The sequence below is a fragment of the Lissotriton vulgaris genome, chromosome 1_1, assembly GCF_964263255.1.
Source record: "Lissotriton vulgaris chromosome 1_1, aLisVul1.2, whole genome shotgun sequence".
NCBI classification, from domain to species: domain Eukaryota; kingdom Metazoa; phylum Chordata; class Amphibia; order Caudata; family Salamandridae; genus Lissotriton; species Lissotriton vulgaris.
This window is the reverse complement of record NC_141685.1, coordinates 387014446-387029753: the sequence shown is the minus strand read 5'-3', so window position 1 is coordinate 387029753 and position 15308 is coordinate 387014446. Positions and strand designations below refer to the sequence as shown.

The 15308-nt window shown below is 46.3% G+C and overlaps 1 protein-coding gene across 1 annotated transcript in view; it reads left to right on the top strand.

Moving 5' to 3' along the window:
- The first annotated feature begins 8539 nt into the window (after positions 1 to 8539).
- The window catches only part of SHISAL2A (shisa like 2A), a 552893-nt gene continuing 546124 nt past the window's right edge, over positions 8540 to 15308 (top strand). The window contains exon 1 of the mRNA XM_086936192.1: positions 8540 to 8882. Within this exon, the coding sequence (XP_086792318.1) occupies positions 8695 to 8882 (188 nt within the window). The 5' untranslated portion in view covers positions 8540 to 8694. The remainder of the gene's footprint in view (positions 8883 to 15308) is intronic.

The window sequence follows — 15308 nt, the reverse complement described above, 5'->3', positions numbered from 1 at the left end:
GAATGGGCTGTTAGAATTGTTACATTTTAGAATCCTAACAGGCTCAGAGAAAATGGTAGAAGTTCGAGTTTAGTATGCCTGGACTCAGAATAATAAAAGACATCTTTTAGTGAAGTTTATTTTAATATTCTGTGTTTTCAAATGCCACTTTTAGAAAGTAGGTATTTGCTTGCCTAACCATTTCAGCCTGCCTCTGCGAGGTTGTGTATTCCTTTGTCTGGGGTTGTGAGTGACAGGGCTGGGCAATTCCAGGAGACAGGCTGAGGCAGCACAGTGGTGACTAGAGAGATCTGCATCTAGATGGGAGGGAGGAGTTGCACCTGGGACCTGAATAGGGCTTGACCTTCCCTCTACAATGCCGGCTCCACCCCCTGTGGTGCATCTGATGTCTCTGCCCTGCACACTGAGAGAAGAGAAGGAAGACTGTCAACAAGGTGCTCCAGGACTGTACTTGCCTTCCACAATGCAGACTCCACCTCCTTTGGGACGTCTGATGTTCCTGACCTGCACTGTGAACGGAAAGGAGAAGTCTGGAAAACAGAGCGCTTCAGAACTGGTTTGGATTTGGCACAGGCCCCTCTTCCCTCAGAGAACAAAGGATTTTGGGGTATAAATATTGGAACCCTGATCCCAAGAAATTAGATCACTTCTGGACTTACAAGACAAAACTTTTGCTGAGGAGAGGAACCTGAAGAAACTGTGGTGAGACTATTCCCAAGCTGAAGTGCTCCCTGGGGGATTGGCCTGCAGTGGTTGCCTGACTGCCAAAGAGAGGAGAAAGAACTTTGTGGACTTTATTTTCAACTGTGACCGACCCTCACGACCGGCCCGGTGTCCTGTAGGCATCGCATCGACCAACGTCCGCCTCGAACAACACAAGCTCTGAGCTCACCGACTCCATCCTGATGCAGTCACCGAGCCGTTGCCTGCACCGCGACTGGGGACACCGCGACGTGCAACACCTCGCTACACCGACTTGCACTGGTCTGACCGACGCGATCACTGCTGCTGACTCCGAGTCCCGTGAAAGCACCGGAGTTGGGCACCGCCTTGCACGCTTCGCGACGCACCGCTCGACTCGCACCGCTGTCCAGACTGATCGACGCCAGCTCCCGAACGCCGGCTCTGTCGCCGCTACCAAGGAGGTGGCAGGGTTTTTTTTAGGAGTGTAATCCCCTTATCCTGACTAAGGAGCGGGTCCCTATTCGTCACAAGTACCTACCTGTGCCAACAAGAGACCCCCAATTCTAACAGGGGTGATCCCTGTGGAATGACTCCTGGTGGCCAGTGAGAGCCGGAGAATGCCCCAGCCCTGTGACCAAGGTCAGAAACCTGGGATTCATCTTTGATAGCCAGCTAAACTTCTCCGCTCAGGGAAATAGTCTTACCTCTTTCTGCTTCTTTCTAATAAAAACTTTGAGAAAGATTTTTCCTTTCATTGCGCAGGAACTACAAAAGACAGGGGTGGTGCCTCCCCTACTATCTAAACTTGACTATTGCAATGCTCTACTGTTGGGGATTGACAAAACCCAGATGAGTAGGCTGCAGTCATGGCAGAATGCTGCTGCGAGGCTCCTTCTAAATATACCTAGAGGTCAATCAACCTCCACTGGAATTAGAGCACTTCACTGGCTCCCCGTACAGAAACGTGTGGAATTCACGGCTCTATGCCTGGTTCATAAAGCATGCTACGGGGGAGGAGCCAAGGACATCCAAAAAATGTTTATGCCCTATACCCCTGCTCGCGCCCTAAAATCCAGTAATCTGGGCCTTTTCCAGATTTACAGGATTAGGAGAGTGAGCTTGGGTGAAAGAACTTTCTCAAACTGTGCAGCAACGTTGTGGAATAAAATGCCAACAGCCATGAGATTTCAGTCAAATCGACAAACTTTTAGGAAAGATCTGAAAACCTGGCTGTTTGCCTCAATCTAGCTCTTGTAACGTAGGCTGTACCACTTCCATAAACACACCAGCGCCAAGACGCCACGGCATTCGAGCACTTTATAAACGCATATCCTATCCAATTAATCACAATTATAAAGTTGATGGTTTTATCAACCGAAGAGTTTCATTTCCTAAGATCAAACCTGCCAAAATGTAATGTTGGAAAAAAGCCTGGGAAATACAGGTGTTGCGGATTTTGGGTGCGATAAGCCCAACACTCTACAGGTTAAATAAATTCTGCAGGCTGATCTTGGAATAAGCAACTGTTATTAGAAGTATTACATTTCGATCCCCAGGGCATCAGATTTTTTCTGATAGGACAATTAACCATCTGATAATGGGCCATTTAAAAAAACATAAAAATTGCAGTTTTAACCCACCTGTGATTGGATATTTTATCACCTGTTTTGTGTTTTAAACTTGTGTTTTTTTCCTGCCCATGATTGCATCCATTTACCATGTTGAATTGTGGGATTTGCAGTCCAAACTCTGTAGTTGTTCCCTCTCATTACTGATGACTTTCAGTTTTCCCTCCAAATTTCTTCTTTGCTCTGTGCTAAGACCTGTATGTTAAAACAGTACACCCCCAGCCACCATTTTGTGTTCACAAGCCAGTTAAACCAGCCCCCCTGCCTCCCCCCCACCAGCAACAGGGATATTTTAAATCAGATGGTGCGTCTGTGAGCTGTTTAAACTGTGTTTACTAGGGACTGTGCACTTCATTTTTTGGTCAGTAAAGGGAGTAAAGTTTTATTCAAACAGTATTGTTAGATTTCAAGTTAGTGAGGTCTTTACCTGCAGAATTCCAAAGTGTGGATTGAGCCTGTCTGTCTCCTAGGAGATTCTGAACAGGAAGAGCAGCTTCCAACTACCTGGAAAGCAAACCTTGTCTGAGGTCGCTATGGACTTATATGGTCTGATATTGTTTGGTACATGTGTACACTGATTGGTGGCTGTATCTGATGTTCTATTGGATTAGGGTTAGTGTCCTCATTGGTTGGGTATTTGAGCGTTCTGATTGGTTACTGGGTCTGTGATTCAATCAATGTATGGTTGGGACTAGGGCTAGGGTTAGGATTTCTATTGGAAGTAGGGACTAGGATTTCCTGTGTTGTTGGTTGTTGGGACTAGGGTGGGACTAGGGCTAGGGTTAGACTTTTAATTGGAAGTAGCTTTTAGGGCTTTTGGTGTGATTGGTTGTTGGACTGGTTGTGGGACTAGGAGTAGGGTTAGGCTTTATATTGGAAGTTGGGACAAGGGCTTCCTGTGCCATTGGTTGCTTGGACTTGGGGTGGGACTACTGGTAGGGCTAGGGCCTCTATTGTACGTAGAGATTAGGGTTTTTAACTGATTGGGTGCTTGGACTAGGGCTAAGATTGGCTGTAAGGTCATGGTCTCCAATTGGTTCTAGATTTTTTAGGGCTAGTGTTGTGATTGGATAGTGTTAGGTCTAGGGTTGGCTGACGGGGTCCCCTGACTACTAGGGCTATACAAGGCCAGGCTTAGGGCGTCTCAGCCCAGGCGTCAAGGCAAAGGGTGGAGAGGACATGGGCAGCTGCCTGTTTGAGCCTATTAAGGGCGAAGAGGACAAGGGCAGCTGCCTGTTTGAGCCTATTAAGGGCGGAGAAGACAAGGGCAGTTGTCTGTTTGAGCCTATTAAGGGCAGAGAGGATAAGGGCAGTTGCCTGTTTGAGCCTGTTTGAGACTGACCAGGGTTAGGGCCAGAAATGCTGCCCAATATACATACCTCCATTATGTATCTATATACTTTCAATGTAGTTATGGATCTATATATTTATCACTTTCTTCTAATTTAGCATTTCCAGTGCACTTCCCTATTTCTCTGCCTATACTTCGTTAAATATATCCTCTACATCCACTCTCTTACTTAACCCCAAACCCCATACCACTACTATGATCTCCAAAATAACCCTTCCTAGACTCTCTCCTACTCTACCCCTCCTTGCATCATCTTACACCTCTTTTACTACACCAATCCCCCAAAACAAACCTTTCTAAACTCTTCCCTTTTTTCTACCCCTCCCCAACCCTTCTCAATCCAAATAACTGACTAACATATCTACCACTAAAATTACTTTCATGTTTCACCATACTAATTCAACACTAATCCTGATGGGTTCTAGAGTAGCGTGCTACTTGCACTTCAAAACCCCATCAGGGGTAGCAAGCGCTATATAAATACAAACCTCTTTCCCTTCACTATCCTGCCACCTACCCTTCTCTACCCAAATAACTGAATAACATATCCACCACTCAAATTACTTCATATTTTACTTTACTAATTTTCAACACTAATCCTTTATGGGTTCTGGAGTGGCGTGCTACTCGCCAGAAATGCACTTCAACATCCATCAGGGGTAACAAGTGCTATATGAATGCACACCTTTCTTCCCCTTTTATCCCTCCGCTATCCTTCTCACTCCAAATAACTGACTAATATCCACCACTGAAATAATTTTCATATTTCACCATATTAATTCACCACTAATCCTTTATAGGCTTCCTGAATAGCATGTTTCAACACCCCATCAGGGGTAACGAGCGCTATATAAATACAAACCTTTTTTCCCTCCTCTATCCTTCTGCTATCACTCCAAACCCAAATAACTGACTAACCTATCCACCACTTAAAATGTACTTGCATGTTTCACTATAGTAATTCAACACTAATCCTCTATGGGTCCCGGAGTAGCGTGCTACCCGCCAAAAAAGCGCTTTGACGCCTTGTCAGGGGTAGTAAGCGCTATATAAATGCAATTACAATACAATACAATACAATTTACAAGAAAAAAAGATAACAAGCCACTTCAGCACTCCTGCTTATGTTCAATTAGTATATGCCACAAAGATTCATCTGGCTATATTCAAAGTCCAAACCCGTTGTTTTCTCTAAAGTTAGTCCATAGTCATAGTTTGTACATTGTCCGTATTTGTATTCATACAACTCCAAATTCAGAGATCCAAGTCAAGTTGTTTTCCTCTAAAGATTCTTTTATTAAACACCAATAGTTTATTCACAGCTCACACCGCCGACACGTGTTTCGTCTCACAGAGACTTTTTCAAGGCAAAGAAAAGTGGATGCGTGGACAACTGCAGAAAAGCGACCACGGTAATGCGGCGGGAATGCGTCACCCGATAATGTCTCCTCACAGAAGATAGCCTTCCTTCCTATCAGTGAGAGTATGGCTGTTGTATCAGTTCATCTAATATTCGATGATGATGCAGTTAGCGCACAAAGATCAGAGTTCAGTATATCAAATCTATCCTTAACCTAAACGCCAATATTGCTCGGAGTGTGCGCACCCGTATTTGTTATTCAGCGAAACAAAGCTTGGCGGGTGGTCTCTCGTGGTCATAAGAGCAAATTTTTTGTACAAGAGACCATGATAAGTCTCTAGCGAGTCGAGTGTCAGCCGACTCAGTAACCGTAGTCAAAAACGCCAAACGTTTTTGACTACGGTTACTGAGTCGGCTGACACTCGACTCGCTAGAGACTTATCATGGTTTCTTGTACAACAAATTTGCTCTTATGACCAGGAGAGACCACCCGCCAAGCTTTGTTTCGCTGAATTAAAAATACGGGTGCGCACACTCCGAGCAATATTGGCGTTTAGGTTCAGGATACATTTGATATACTGAACTCTGATCTTTTGTGCGCTAACTGCATCATCATCGAATATTAGATGAACTGATACAACAGCCATACTCTCACTGATAGGAAGGAAGGCTATCTTCTGTGAGGAGACATTATCGGGTGACGCATTCCCGCCGCATTACCGTGGTCGCTTTTCTGCAGTTGTCCGCGCATCCACTTTTTTCTTTGCCTTGAAAAAGTATCTGTGAGACGAAACACGTGTCGGCGGTGTGAGCTGTGAAGTTGTTATAAACTATTGGTGTTTAATAAAAGAATCTTTGGAGGAAAACAACTTGACTTGGATCTCTGAATTTGGAGTTGCATGAATACAAATACGGACAATGTACAAACTATGACTATGGACTAACTTTAGAGAAAACAACGGGTTTGGACTTTGAATATAGCCAGTTTAATTTTTGTGGCATATACTAATTGAACATAAGCAGGAGTGCTGAAGTGGCTTGTTATCTTGTTTTCTTGTGATTAAGGCACTCGTGCCCTGTTGACATCCCTGGTGGTGGTTGTATATCAGGCTACAAGAGCACCCTTTTCCAGATAACTCAATTAATTTTCTTGTTCTACGTATACGTCCTAAATAATTACTCTGAGAAGAATAGTACTGTATGTGCGGACGCTTTCCCTCTTCTAGGGGAACACTACCACCAATCCTTTTGCTTGTACAATACCATTTACAATGAGGGGCTTAGACCAATATTATGTGTGACCCCTTATCATATGTAATAATTATTAAGTATGGGCGGAAAATCCGTTCCGCTCGCGGATTTTGCGGATTTTCGGTAAATTTGTAATCCGCGAGATTCGCGAATTTCCCGCAAAATCCGCAAATCCGCGAGCAGCGGATTTTATGGCTTGCTCGCACTGTTCGCGTGAGTTCGCGGCTTCCCAGTTCAACTTCGCGCCCCTCGAATAAGCGCTAAATTGCAGAAATACGATCTTAGCAAAACTGAAACTACTTACCAGGTTCAAAAGTTCAAGCTCATCATTAGTAGCCATTTCCTGTAGTCCTTCCTGAGGGGCCCCTCCAGAGTTCAGTTGCCTACTTGCAACTATTATGTGACCCTGCTCTGACCCTCAGAATAGTTACACATATGCCACAAAGGTCCTGAATTACAGCTAAGGGAGACAAGCAGGAGCCAGGCTGGAAGTTCAAATCCAGTGACACATTAATCAGCCCCTAATTCATTATTGTCAGTTGGGGCAGGGCAGGTGTTGTAACTAATTTTGCAACAATGAAAGCACTTAGCAAGTGCAAAAGATCACTAATCAGGAAGCACTAAGGAAGCAGGTGCCAGCTAAAAAAATATTCTGTGACACATTAATCAGCCCCAAATTAATTCAGGTCACTTGAGGCAGGGAAGGTGTGCTTTGCTTTGCCACAATAATGTACACTGGACAACCAGAGGGTGCTGTGATGAAACAGAGGGTGGCATGGGTGGGCCAGAGGGTGGCATGAGTAGTCAGAGAGTGGCAGTGGTGACAGAGAGTGGCAGTGATGAAGAAGAGTGTCCCAAACAGGCTGGACACGTAGAAACAACAAGTTCGCAAAACTTGCGACCCGACAGGTAAGTTCGCGTTTGCGAAATTGTACAAAACCCTCGCGAACTGGCAGAAACCTGCGCGAACACAAAAAAAATCCGCAAATTCGCGAGAATTCGCGGATTTTGCGGATTGCGAGTTCGCAAATCGGCAAAATTCACGAACGCGAGATTCGCAAAATTCGCCCATCCTTAATAATTATAGCACCCGTGACATTTTATAACGAGGTGTTCGGAATTTATCAGGTGCCATACGCAGTGCCTTTTATGATTTTTGAGTGAATAACTTGCAGATTTTGGTGCTTGACCTACCTGATAGTTACCGGACATTTTTCCCACTGTCATTATTTCGAACTGTAAATTGTACTCTGGGAAAACTGAAGTATGCGGTAATTGGCGCAAAACTCATGATTCTAGTATGTCTAAATAAGGAACCTAAAAACGCTGCCCAGCGGATGTCAGGAAGACTGTGGTTTCTATGTCGTTAATGCAACTGCCCCATACTTTAGGGAAACATACACCTGCGTTGCTCCTTTTCTCGTCCGGGTAAAGCATGCGCGTTTCCTCCTAGTGACAACGCCAGTGCCGAAGCGCTTTGAATCTGCGTCCGTCCGTTAGTATCCTGCAGGGCAGGCAGGTTTGAGTAGAGCACTGAAGCGCTTTGAATCTGCGTCCGTCCGTTGGTATCCTGCAGGGCAGGCAGGTTTGAGTGGAGCACTGAAGCGCTTTGAAGCTGCGTCCGTTAGTATCCTGCAGGGTAGGCAGGTTTGAGTGGAGCACTGAAGCGCCTTGAAGCTGCGCCCCTCGGTATGGTATCCTGCAGGGTAGTAGGCAGGTTTAAGTGGAGCACTGAAGCGCTTTGAAGCTGCACCCGTCGGTATGGTATCCTGCAGGGTAGTAGGCAGGTTTGAGTGGAGCACTGAAGCGCCTTGAAGCTGCGTCCGTTAGTATCCTGCAGGGTAGGCAGGTTTGAGTGGAGCACTGAAGCGCCTTGAAGCTGCGCCCCTCGGTATGGTATCCTGCAGGGTAGTAGGCAGGTTTAAGTGGAGCACTGACGCACTTTGAAGCTGCACCCGTCGGTATGGTACCCTGCAGGGTAGTAGGCAGGTTTAAGTGGAGCACTGAAGCGCTTTGAAGCTGCGTCCGTTGCTATCCTGCAGTGTAGGCAGGTTTGAGTGGAGCACTGAAGCGCCTTGAAGCTGCGCCCGTCGGCTTCGCGGCAGGGGCAGGGCGGGCAGGTTCGAGGGAGGTGTCTTCCTCTGACCTGGCAGTGGTGGAGGGGGGCAGTAGGACTGGCCATGCGGCAGGCTCACGCCCCTTCCACACACCTCGTAAGAGCTGCCTCTGCCTGGCGCTGAGTTCCGTTACTGGTTACCTGCTCTCGGCGCGCCTCCCGCCTTACTCCGCTGCGCCTCTCGAGCATGCACTGACGGCTGCTGGCATCCCTCTCCCCCTGCTGGCGGTCCGTGGAGCCGGGGGACGCTGCATGCCTGCTACCCCTCACCCTGCCTACACCTGGACGAGCCCCGCCGGGCACCATGAGCGCGGAGTGCACGAGTTACACCAACGCGGAGAAGGTGCTGGTGAGCGCCTTCAGCTGCCCCAGGGCGCCCGCCGACAGCGAGGTGGGGGCCGTCTACTGCTGCGGCTTCAGGGACAACAAGTACTGCTGCGACGACCCCAACAGCTACTTCCCCTACGACCACAACTACATGTGGTGGCTGAGGTAAGCGGGGGTGCGGGCGAGAGCTGCGGAACTGGGTGCGCAGAGACAGGGCACCAGACAGTTAGTCCATGGTTTATTTATGCGTTTTTATATAGCGCTTACCTTACCCAGAGGTGTCAGAGCGCTTTACAATAGAGCGAAGTAAATTACATAAGAAAAAAAAGATAGTAGGTACTAGTGCTTACATGTTCAACAGTTACTGGGGTGTGAGTTACAGATTAAAAAGTTAAATGTTGCCTCGCATGGCTTTTGGCTCGTGCGCTCAAACCTGACATTGACATTACTTTTCAAGACCCAGCACCACAGCTCTTCTCGAAGGGGGCTTCCTAGAGTGTGCTCCTGCAGTTACTGCAGTGGCAGGGACGCCTCAGTAACTCTGGTTTAACAGCTGAACGTGTTTGCAGTGAGGGTGCACTGGAAAGGGGGCATGGTTTTGTGGGAGCATTTAGACCTCGGGAAATGTGCAAATAAGGAGGATGTTTGAGTGTGAAGGAAGGGAGTATTTCACCATTCCACCTCATGCTTCTTTAATCCACAGCCAGGCACTCCCTGCCCATTTACCCACCTCCAGCAGGTTCTTTTTCCTCCATGCTTTCCCCATTTGTTATTGTTTTCCCTCTGTCTCTTCACACTTTTGGGGTTTTCTCTCTCTTGCTCTGGATCAAAGTAAATGTTGGTGGTGAGTCCCAACGTATCAACTGCCTCAAATTAAGCACAGCTTCCCCTAATTAAGAGTGTACTGCACTTTGCACCAATGCAAATTTGCTCGTATTAGACTCGTTTAACACATTGCAAGTTTCCATACAGCATGGAAGGGGAGAGTAGCTCACCCAATCCAACTGGCCATCAGATACATCCATTAAGGTAGATCACTAGAATAATATTCCTTTTGGGATAATTTGCACGCACTGTGCCTAACTGAACCCTTTGTCATTCTACAGCCAATAAAATATGATTGGCTGAACAGAGTATTGTGTCTTTCTCTCCTGTAGGTGTCGATATGGCTTGTAAGCGGCTGTGCTTGTGTATGTGAGAAAAAGACACGTGGCTGCCAACAATAGAAAGTTTTGCTTGTGGTTATTTGGGGACTTAAGACTCCTTCATAGGAGATATATTGATTGATTCCAGCACAGTTCCGCGTGTGCTTCATAAAGAGCATATGTAAAAATACGAACTTTCATTTCCAGTAGTTGGCTCTGCTAATCCTAGGACCAGTTCACATAGACTCTTCCACAAGAAACTTGCATTTGGATTCAGACATTAAGAACTTTGGAAATGTACTTTCAGGACTGCCACAGACTCCTGTTTAGTGGGATTGTGCTTTCACTGAAATGCTCTTAAAAATGTGTCGATGCCTCCAGACTTGCTTGTTGATATTCACATGCTAGCTGTAAGCACGCGTTCAGGGGGGCACAGAGCAGAGAGAGACTTCTGGGCCCCAACTGTGGCGGTTGAGGTTGGTTCCCAATGGTGTCCTGGCGTCTGTCCTGCTATGGCTTTGCACACGGGGCCAGGTACAGCAGACCTGCAAATACATGTGGCCACCATGTATCACACGATGCCGGCTCTGCTCGCAGGTTCCCCTGTGAGGAGCTGATATAACATGCTGGGAGATACATCTATTGAATTAGCAGCAGCCCAGGATGCTTTTTTTTAGGAGGAGGTTTAGGTGAGGGTTTGTGCTCAGCACAAAGCCCAGCCCCCTGTCTGTTGCCCGCCTGCTCATGCCTCATGCGGGGAATGGGCTGAAGAACCCATCTCCTGTCTAATCCTGCTCCTTTAATCACTGTTCACTCACATGATGCGATTTATCTCAAAGTTGGCAAGTTTGGTACAGCCCTTTCCGCACTTGACTCTCACAATAGAAAGGAAGAGCAGGTTAGGGCATCTCAAGGAGTTAGTATGGGAGACAAAGGTTCAGGCTCAGCATCCTGTGATTCTGGGCAAACCACTTAATCTTCCTGTGCCTAACAAAAATGATTGTGTGCTTCTGTAGCGCAACTGGTGCTCATGTAAAGCGCTCTCAACTTACAGAGTCAATAGCACATTTCTAGCCTAGTGCTTATCTTTTAGATGAAGAAAGCACTTTACTCTCACAGCAAAACTCAATGATACACAGTTCAATAGGAAAGCAACTACAGGGCTGTAGTTTCCGTTATGATCTTCAGTAAGGCGCTACACCTCCCTTTAAGTATTCTTTCTCCCTGAGAAAGCTTAACTACCACGGAGAAAGAAAATAGGAGCAACCCATGTTGTAAAAGGACAACCAATCTCTCTGATCATTTCCTGTATAACCTGCGCCAAAACTTCTGCAAGAGAAACCATCTCGTTTGGCAATCCTCTTTGGGCCTGCAAGACCAGTGTTGCCGCTGTGAATATCAGGGAGAGGAGCCATCACCATGGAAGCCGAAGGCCCTGATGGACCCAGAGATCACAACTTCCAAAGAGACACCTGTGCAGGTGACTCGGCCCGGAGGTCGCGAGTGCATTGCCTGAGCACCTGTCTGCACCCGGGTGAAGATGAGGGCTCCTGCACCCGGGTGAAGATGAGTGCTCCTGCACAGGCCTCCCAGACAAACTTCATCTAGGAGTCTTTGCTCCAACATTTGGTTACTGTTGTGGCCCCCAAAGAAGGGAAGCCGCTGCTGCTAGGTTTGGCTCCTGAACTGCACCTGCTGCACTGCTAGAACTGCGCCACCAGCAAACAGGTAAACCGGAACACGTGACTAGAATGCATAGCTGAGCCTGCTGCATAGACTTATGACTTTTTGCTGAGTAAACACCAGGGGTCAAAAGACATTAAAATGATTTGTGGGTATTTGAAGTAATCTACACCTGTACTTAATTAGGGCCTCTGCCCACAGTTAGGCCTGGGCAGAGTTCCAACTCCACTTACTGGGGAGGTTGTTCTCTTGTGCCATGCTAAACTAAGGGCATCTAAAACGGATCTCCTGGGCCAGCACTCAGACTCATACAACACAAGTTCCTTCTACCATGCATGTGCTGCACATTCACTGCACACACACATTTACTCAACAGGTGCAAAAAAAATTCAGTGCAAGGTTTTGAGCATTCACATAACAGTGGAACTATGTAAGAGAGGAGTCAGTAGATTGCACCCTCCCTGGCACAGAGGAAAAGGTCTAGTCACTTTAAAGATGCCTAAAACATGATACCCTGCCACAAGCGCTCACCCCAGGGCATGGATAGCAGTTCTGTGCGTATTGTGTGGGCATGCTTTGTGCACCCCGCCAGGCCACAGATCAGGTTCTGAACCTCATATTACCTGGGATAGCAAAGGCATTCTGTGCACAAACTTGATTAGAGTGACACTGGGGCCAGTATTAAGTCAGGATAACAATTGCACGTGCAGTCGGCCACTCTGGGCTGGGATACACAAAAGTAGTACTATAGGTGTTGTAGGACACCCCTGCGCCTTTCCTATGGGAGAGTTGTAGCCCACACTGGGTACCTTGTGGTCCCAGTGTGCGGAGGGGACCCTGTGACGAGGCATGTCACCCTAGGGTGAGTGAGGGTTATTGTCAGAACACAAGTAGTACTCCTCATTTTCCTCTGTATTCCTTTACCCCGTACATAGTGTGAGTTGATACACAAATGTTTACCATGAAGCGGGAACTCCTGTACCAACAACACTTGTAGGTGATTTGTTCCCTAGGGAACAAATGCTGATTTTTGCTTGTCAAAGCCATAGGGAACAAATGCTGATTTTTGCTTGTCAAAGCGATAGGGGAACAAATGCTGATTTTTGCTTGTCAAAGCCATAGGGAACAAATGCTGATTTTTGCTTGTCAAAGCCATAGGGAACAAATGCTGATTTTTGCTTGTCAAAGCGATAGGGGAACAAATGCTGATTTTTGCTTGTCAAAGCCATAGGGAACAAATGCTGATTTTTGCTTGTCAAAGCCATAGGGAACAAATGCTGATTTTTGCTTGTCAAAGCGATAGGGGAACAAATGCTGATTTTTGCTTGTCAAAGCCATAGGGAACAAATGCTGATTTTTGCTTGTTAAAGCTATAGGGAACAAATGCGCATTTTTGCTGGTCAAAGCCATAGGGAACAAATGCTGATTTTTGCATGCTGATATTTGCTTGTCAAAGCCAGGAGAAGGTATATTTTGACTGTGACAATGGAGAGGGGTTATATAAGCAGCAGGGGGTTCTGCATGAAGACAAATGTCATATGCTCATGCACTTTGGCTTCAGGTTGCTATGTGCAGACTCTTCCATCAAGTGCAAGATCTTCATAATCACCCAGCCTTGTCCTCTGATTGCCTGGAGACAATCGCTCCAAGTACAGGCCCAGGCTGAGAACACTGTGCTACATAAAGAAGACACCTTAGGATTATGCAAGATCCCTTTAGCTGCTTACTGGGACACTAGAAAACATGATTTTCAAAATGATCAACACCCAGAGTCGGATCCTTCTGCAGGTACAGTGAGAATGGAAGAGGCAGATACAGAGTCCTAACCTAACTTACTGCAAACACAAACTCAGGTGACAACAACATGCTAGCCCCTCGCACAGTCCAAGACATGCTCAGCTCGCCGTAGACAATGTGCGCACTCTTGTATCCTTTGGGGGGAACGGGGGAGACGTTGTAGGCTGAGGAGATCCCCCCATCATCCCATTCCCTGATGTCCCCTATTGATGACGATTTCACTACAGATTTACAACTCCTCCTGTGATAGCCCCAACAGTAGGAATTTCACAGGGGCTCAGAAGTGGCTCCCACACACTGAGAAGTCCATACCTACAACCTTTCAGAGTAAACATGCTCATTGTGGCATGGGACACTACTAAATGAACCGTATTGCATGCAATTCTGCTGCCTTAACAAATGTTTCATGTGAGGTTGATACACATTTGGCACTGTACCTTATTCTGAAACGTCAATCCCTTACCATGTGTATGTTTTTTTTTTTTTAAACAATTCAGCATATTTATACAAAAATCAATTGGGAAATGTTCATGTATACACTTCATGCCTTTGATAACACACAGGAATCTATGAATGTTGATGGATATGTTTGTGAATATGTTAAGAGTTGAAAAATTGCTTCAAATATTGAAATACCACATGGGATCAACTGATCAGCTTTTTTTACAGTGGGTTTTGAGAATCAGGCCCTAGAAAGGGGGTAGTTGTCGAATCAACAACATTCTTGTGAACGTGTGGAATGGCCACTGAAAATCTCTAATGTGGGCAGCTCGTGCATGATTTATCACAAATACTTTGACCGAAGAAGACAGCTTTAACTTTGTTTTACTGCAGCCAGTCATTTCTCAGCAGACTGTCCTAGGGCTGGCTCCCACAACTAGGGCCGGCTTTAGACTTAGTGGTGCCTGGTGTGAACATCTTTTTAGGCTCCCCCACGCCCTTCAATGATCACCTTCTCCACAGAGTCCCTCACTACCACCTTCCAACAGTGCCACTCATCACTCCACAGCCCCTCCCTCACATACATCTCTTTTGATTTATCACACACAGTTATACAGAGGCAATGAATCATACTTGTGTTAAGTCAGTCTGTAGGAAATATTACACATAATGAGGATTACCATTCTGTGATCTGCATATACACGTTCTTTGCAGCAGGCACATTTACCCTCTGCGCTACTTGATGATGAGTCAAACTGTCACTAGACAAAACTGCAATATCTCTCCAGCAGAAACATTAATCATTTGGTTATCTTGCCATTTGTTTTTCTTTGCCTATATACTACTGGTAACACAAGGAAACAGAAGGTGCTTTGCCTCTCCCTAGGTCACCACCATGTGCGGCTGCACTGGTCGCATCGCCCTTAAGCCAGCCCTGCCCCCCATATTAGAGGGGAAAAGTCCTCTCTGTTCAGTTCCTTGTGTTTTCTTCCACACTTAAAATGAATTTGAATATGTAACATTATTTATCGCCCTCGGATATTTATGATTGACTACATATGAAATTCATTATAAATGCGTTGAATGTAGATTTTCAGCAACTATTTTCTGAGTTGTCTGGTGAGCTTGATGTTTGACTGCATCTAGGTTTTCGGATACATAGGGGATAATGCGCTTCAGGAATATGTAAAATTAAAGAAGTGTAGGTACTCAGTAGCGGAGAGTACCTGCCTATTTAAAATACTGCTCGCCATCCATTCCAACTCAAAAAAGCCAAATCTACCCACCCGTCCACTCACCCCACCATCCATCCACTCACCCAACCATCCATCCACTCACCCATCCATTCATCCATCCATCCATCTATCCTTCCGTCCGTCCGTCCATCCATCCATCCATCCATCCATCCATCCATCCATCCATTCACCCACCCACCCATCCATCCATCCATCCAGCCATCCATCCATCCATCCATCCATCCATCCATCCATCCATCCGTCCGTCCATCCACTTCAGCTCTTCCACT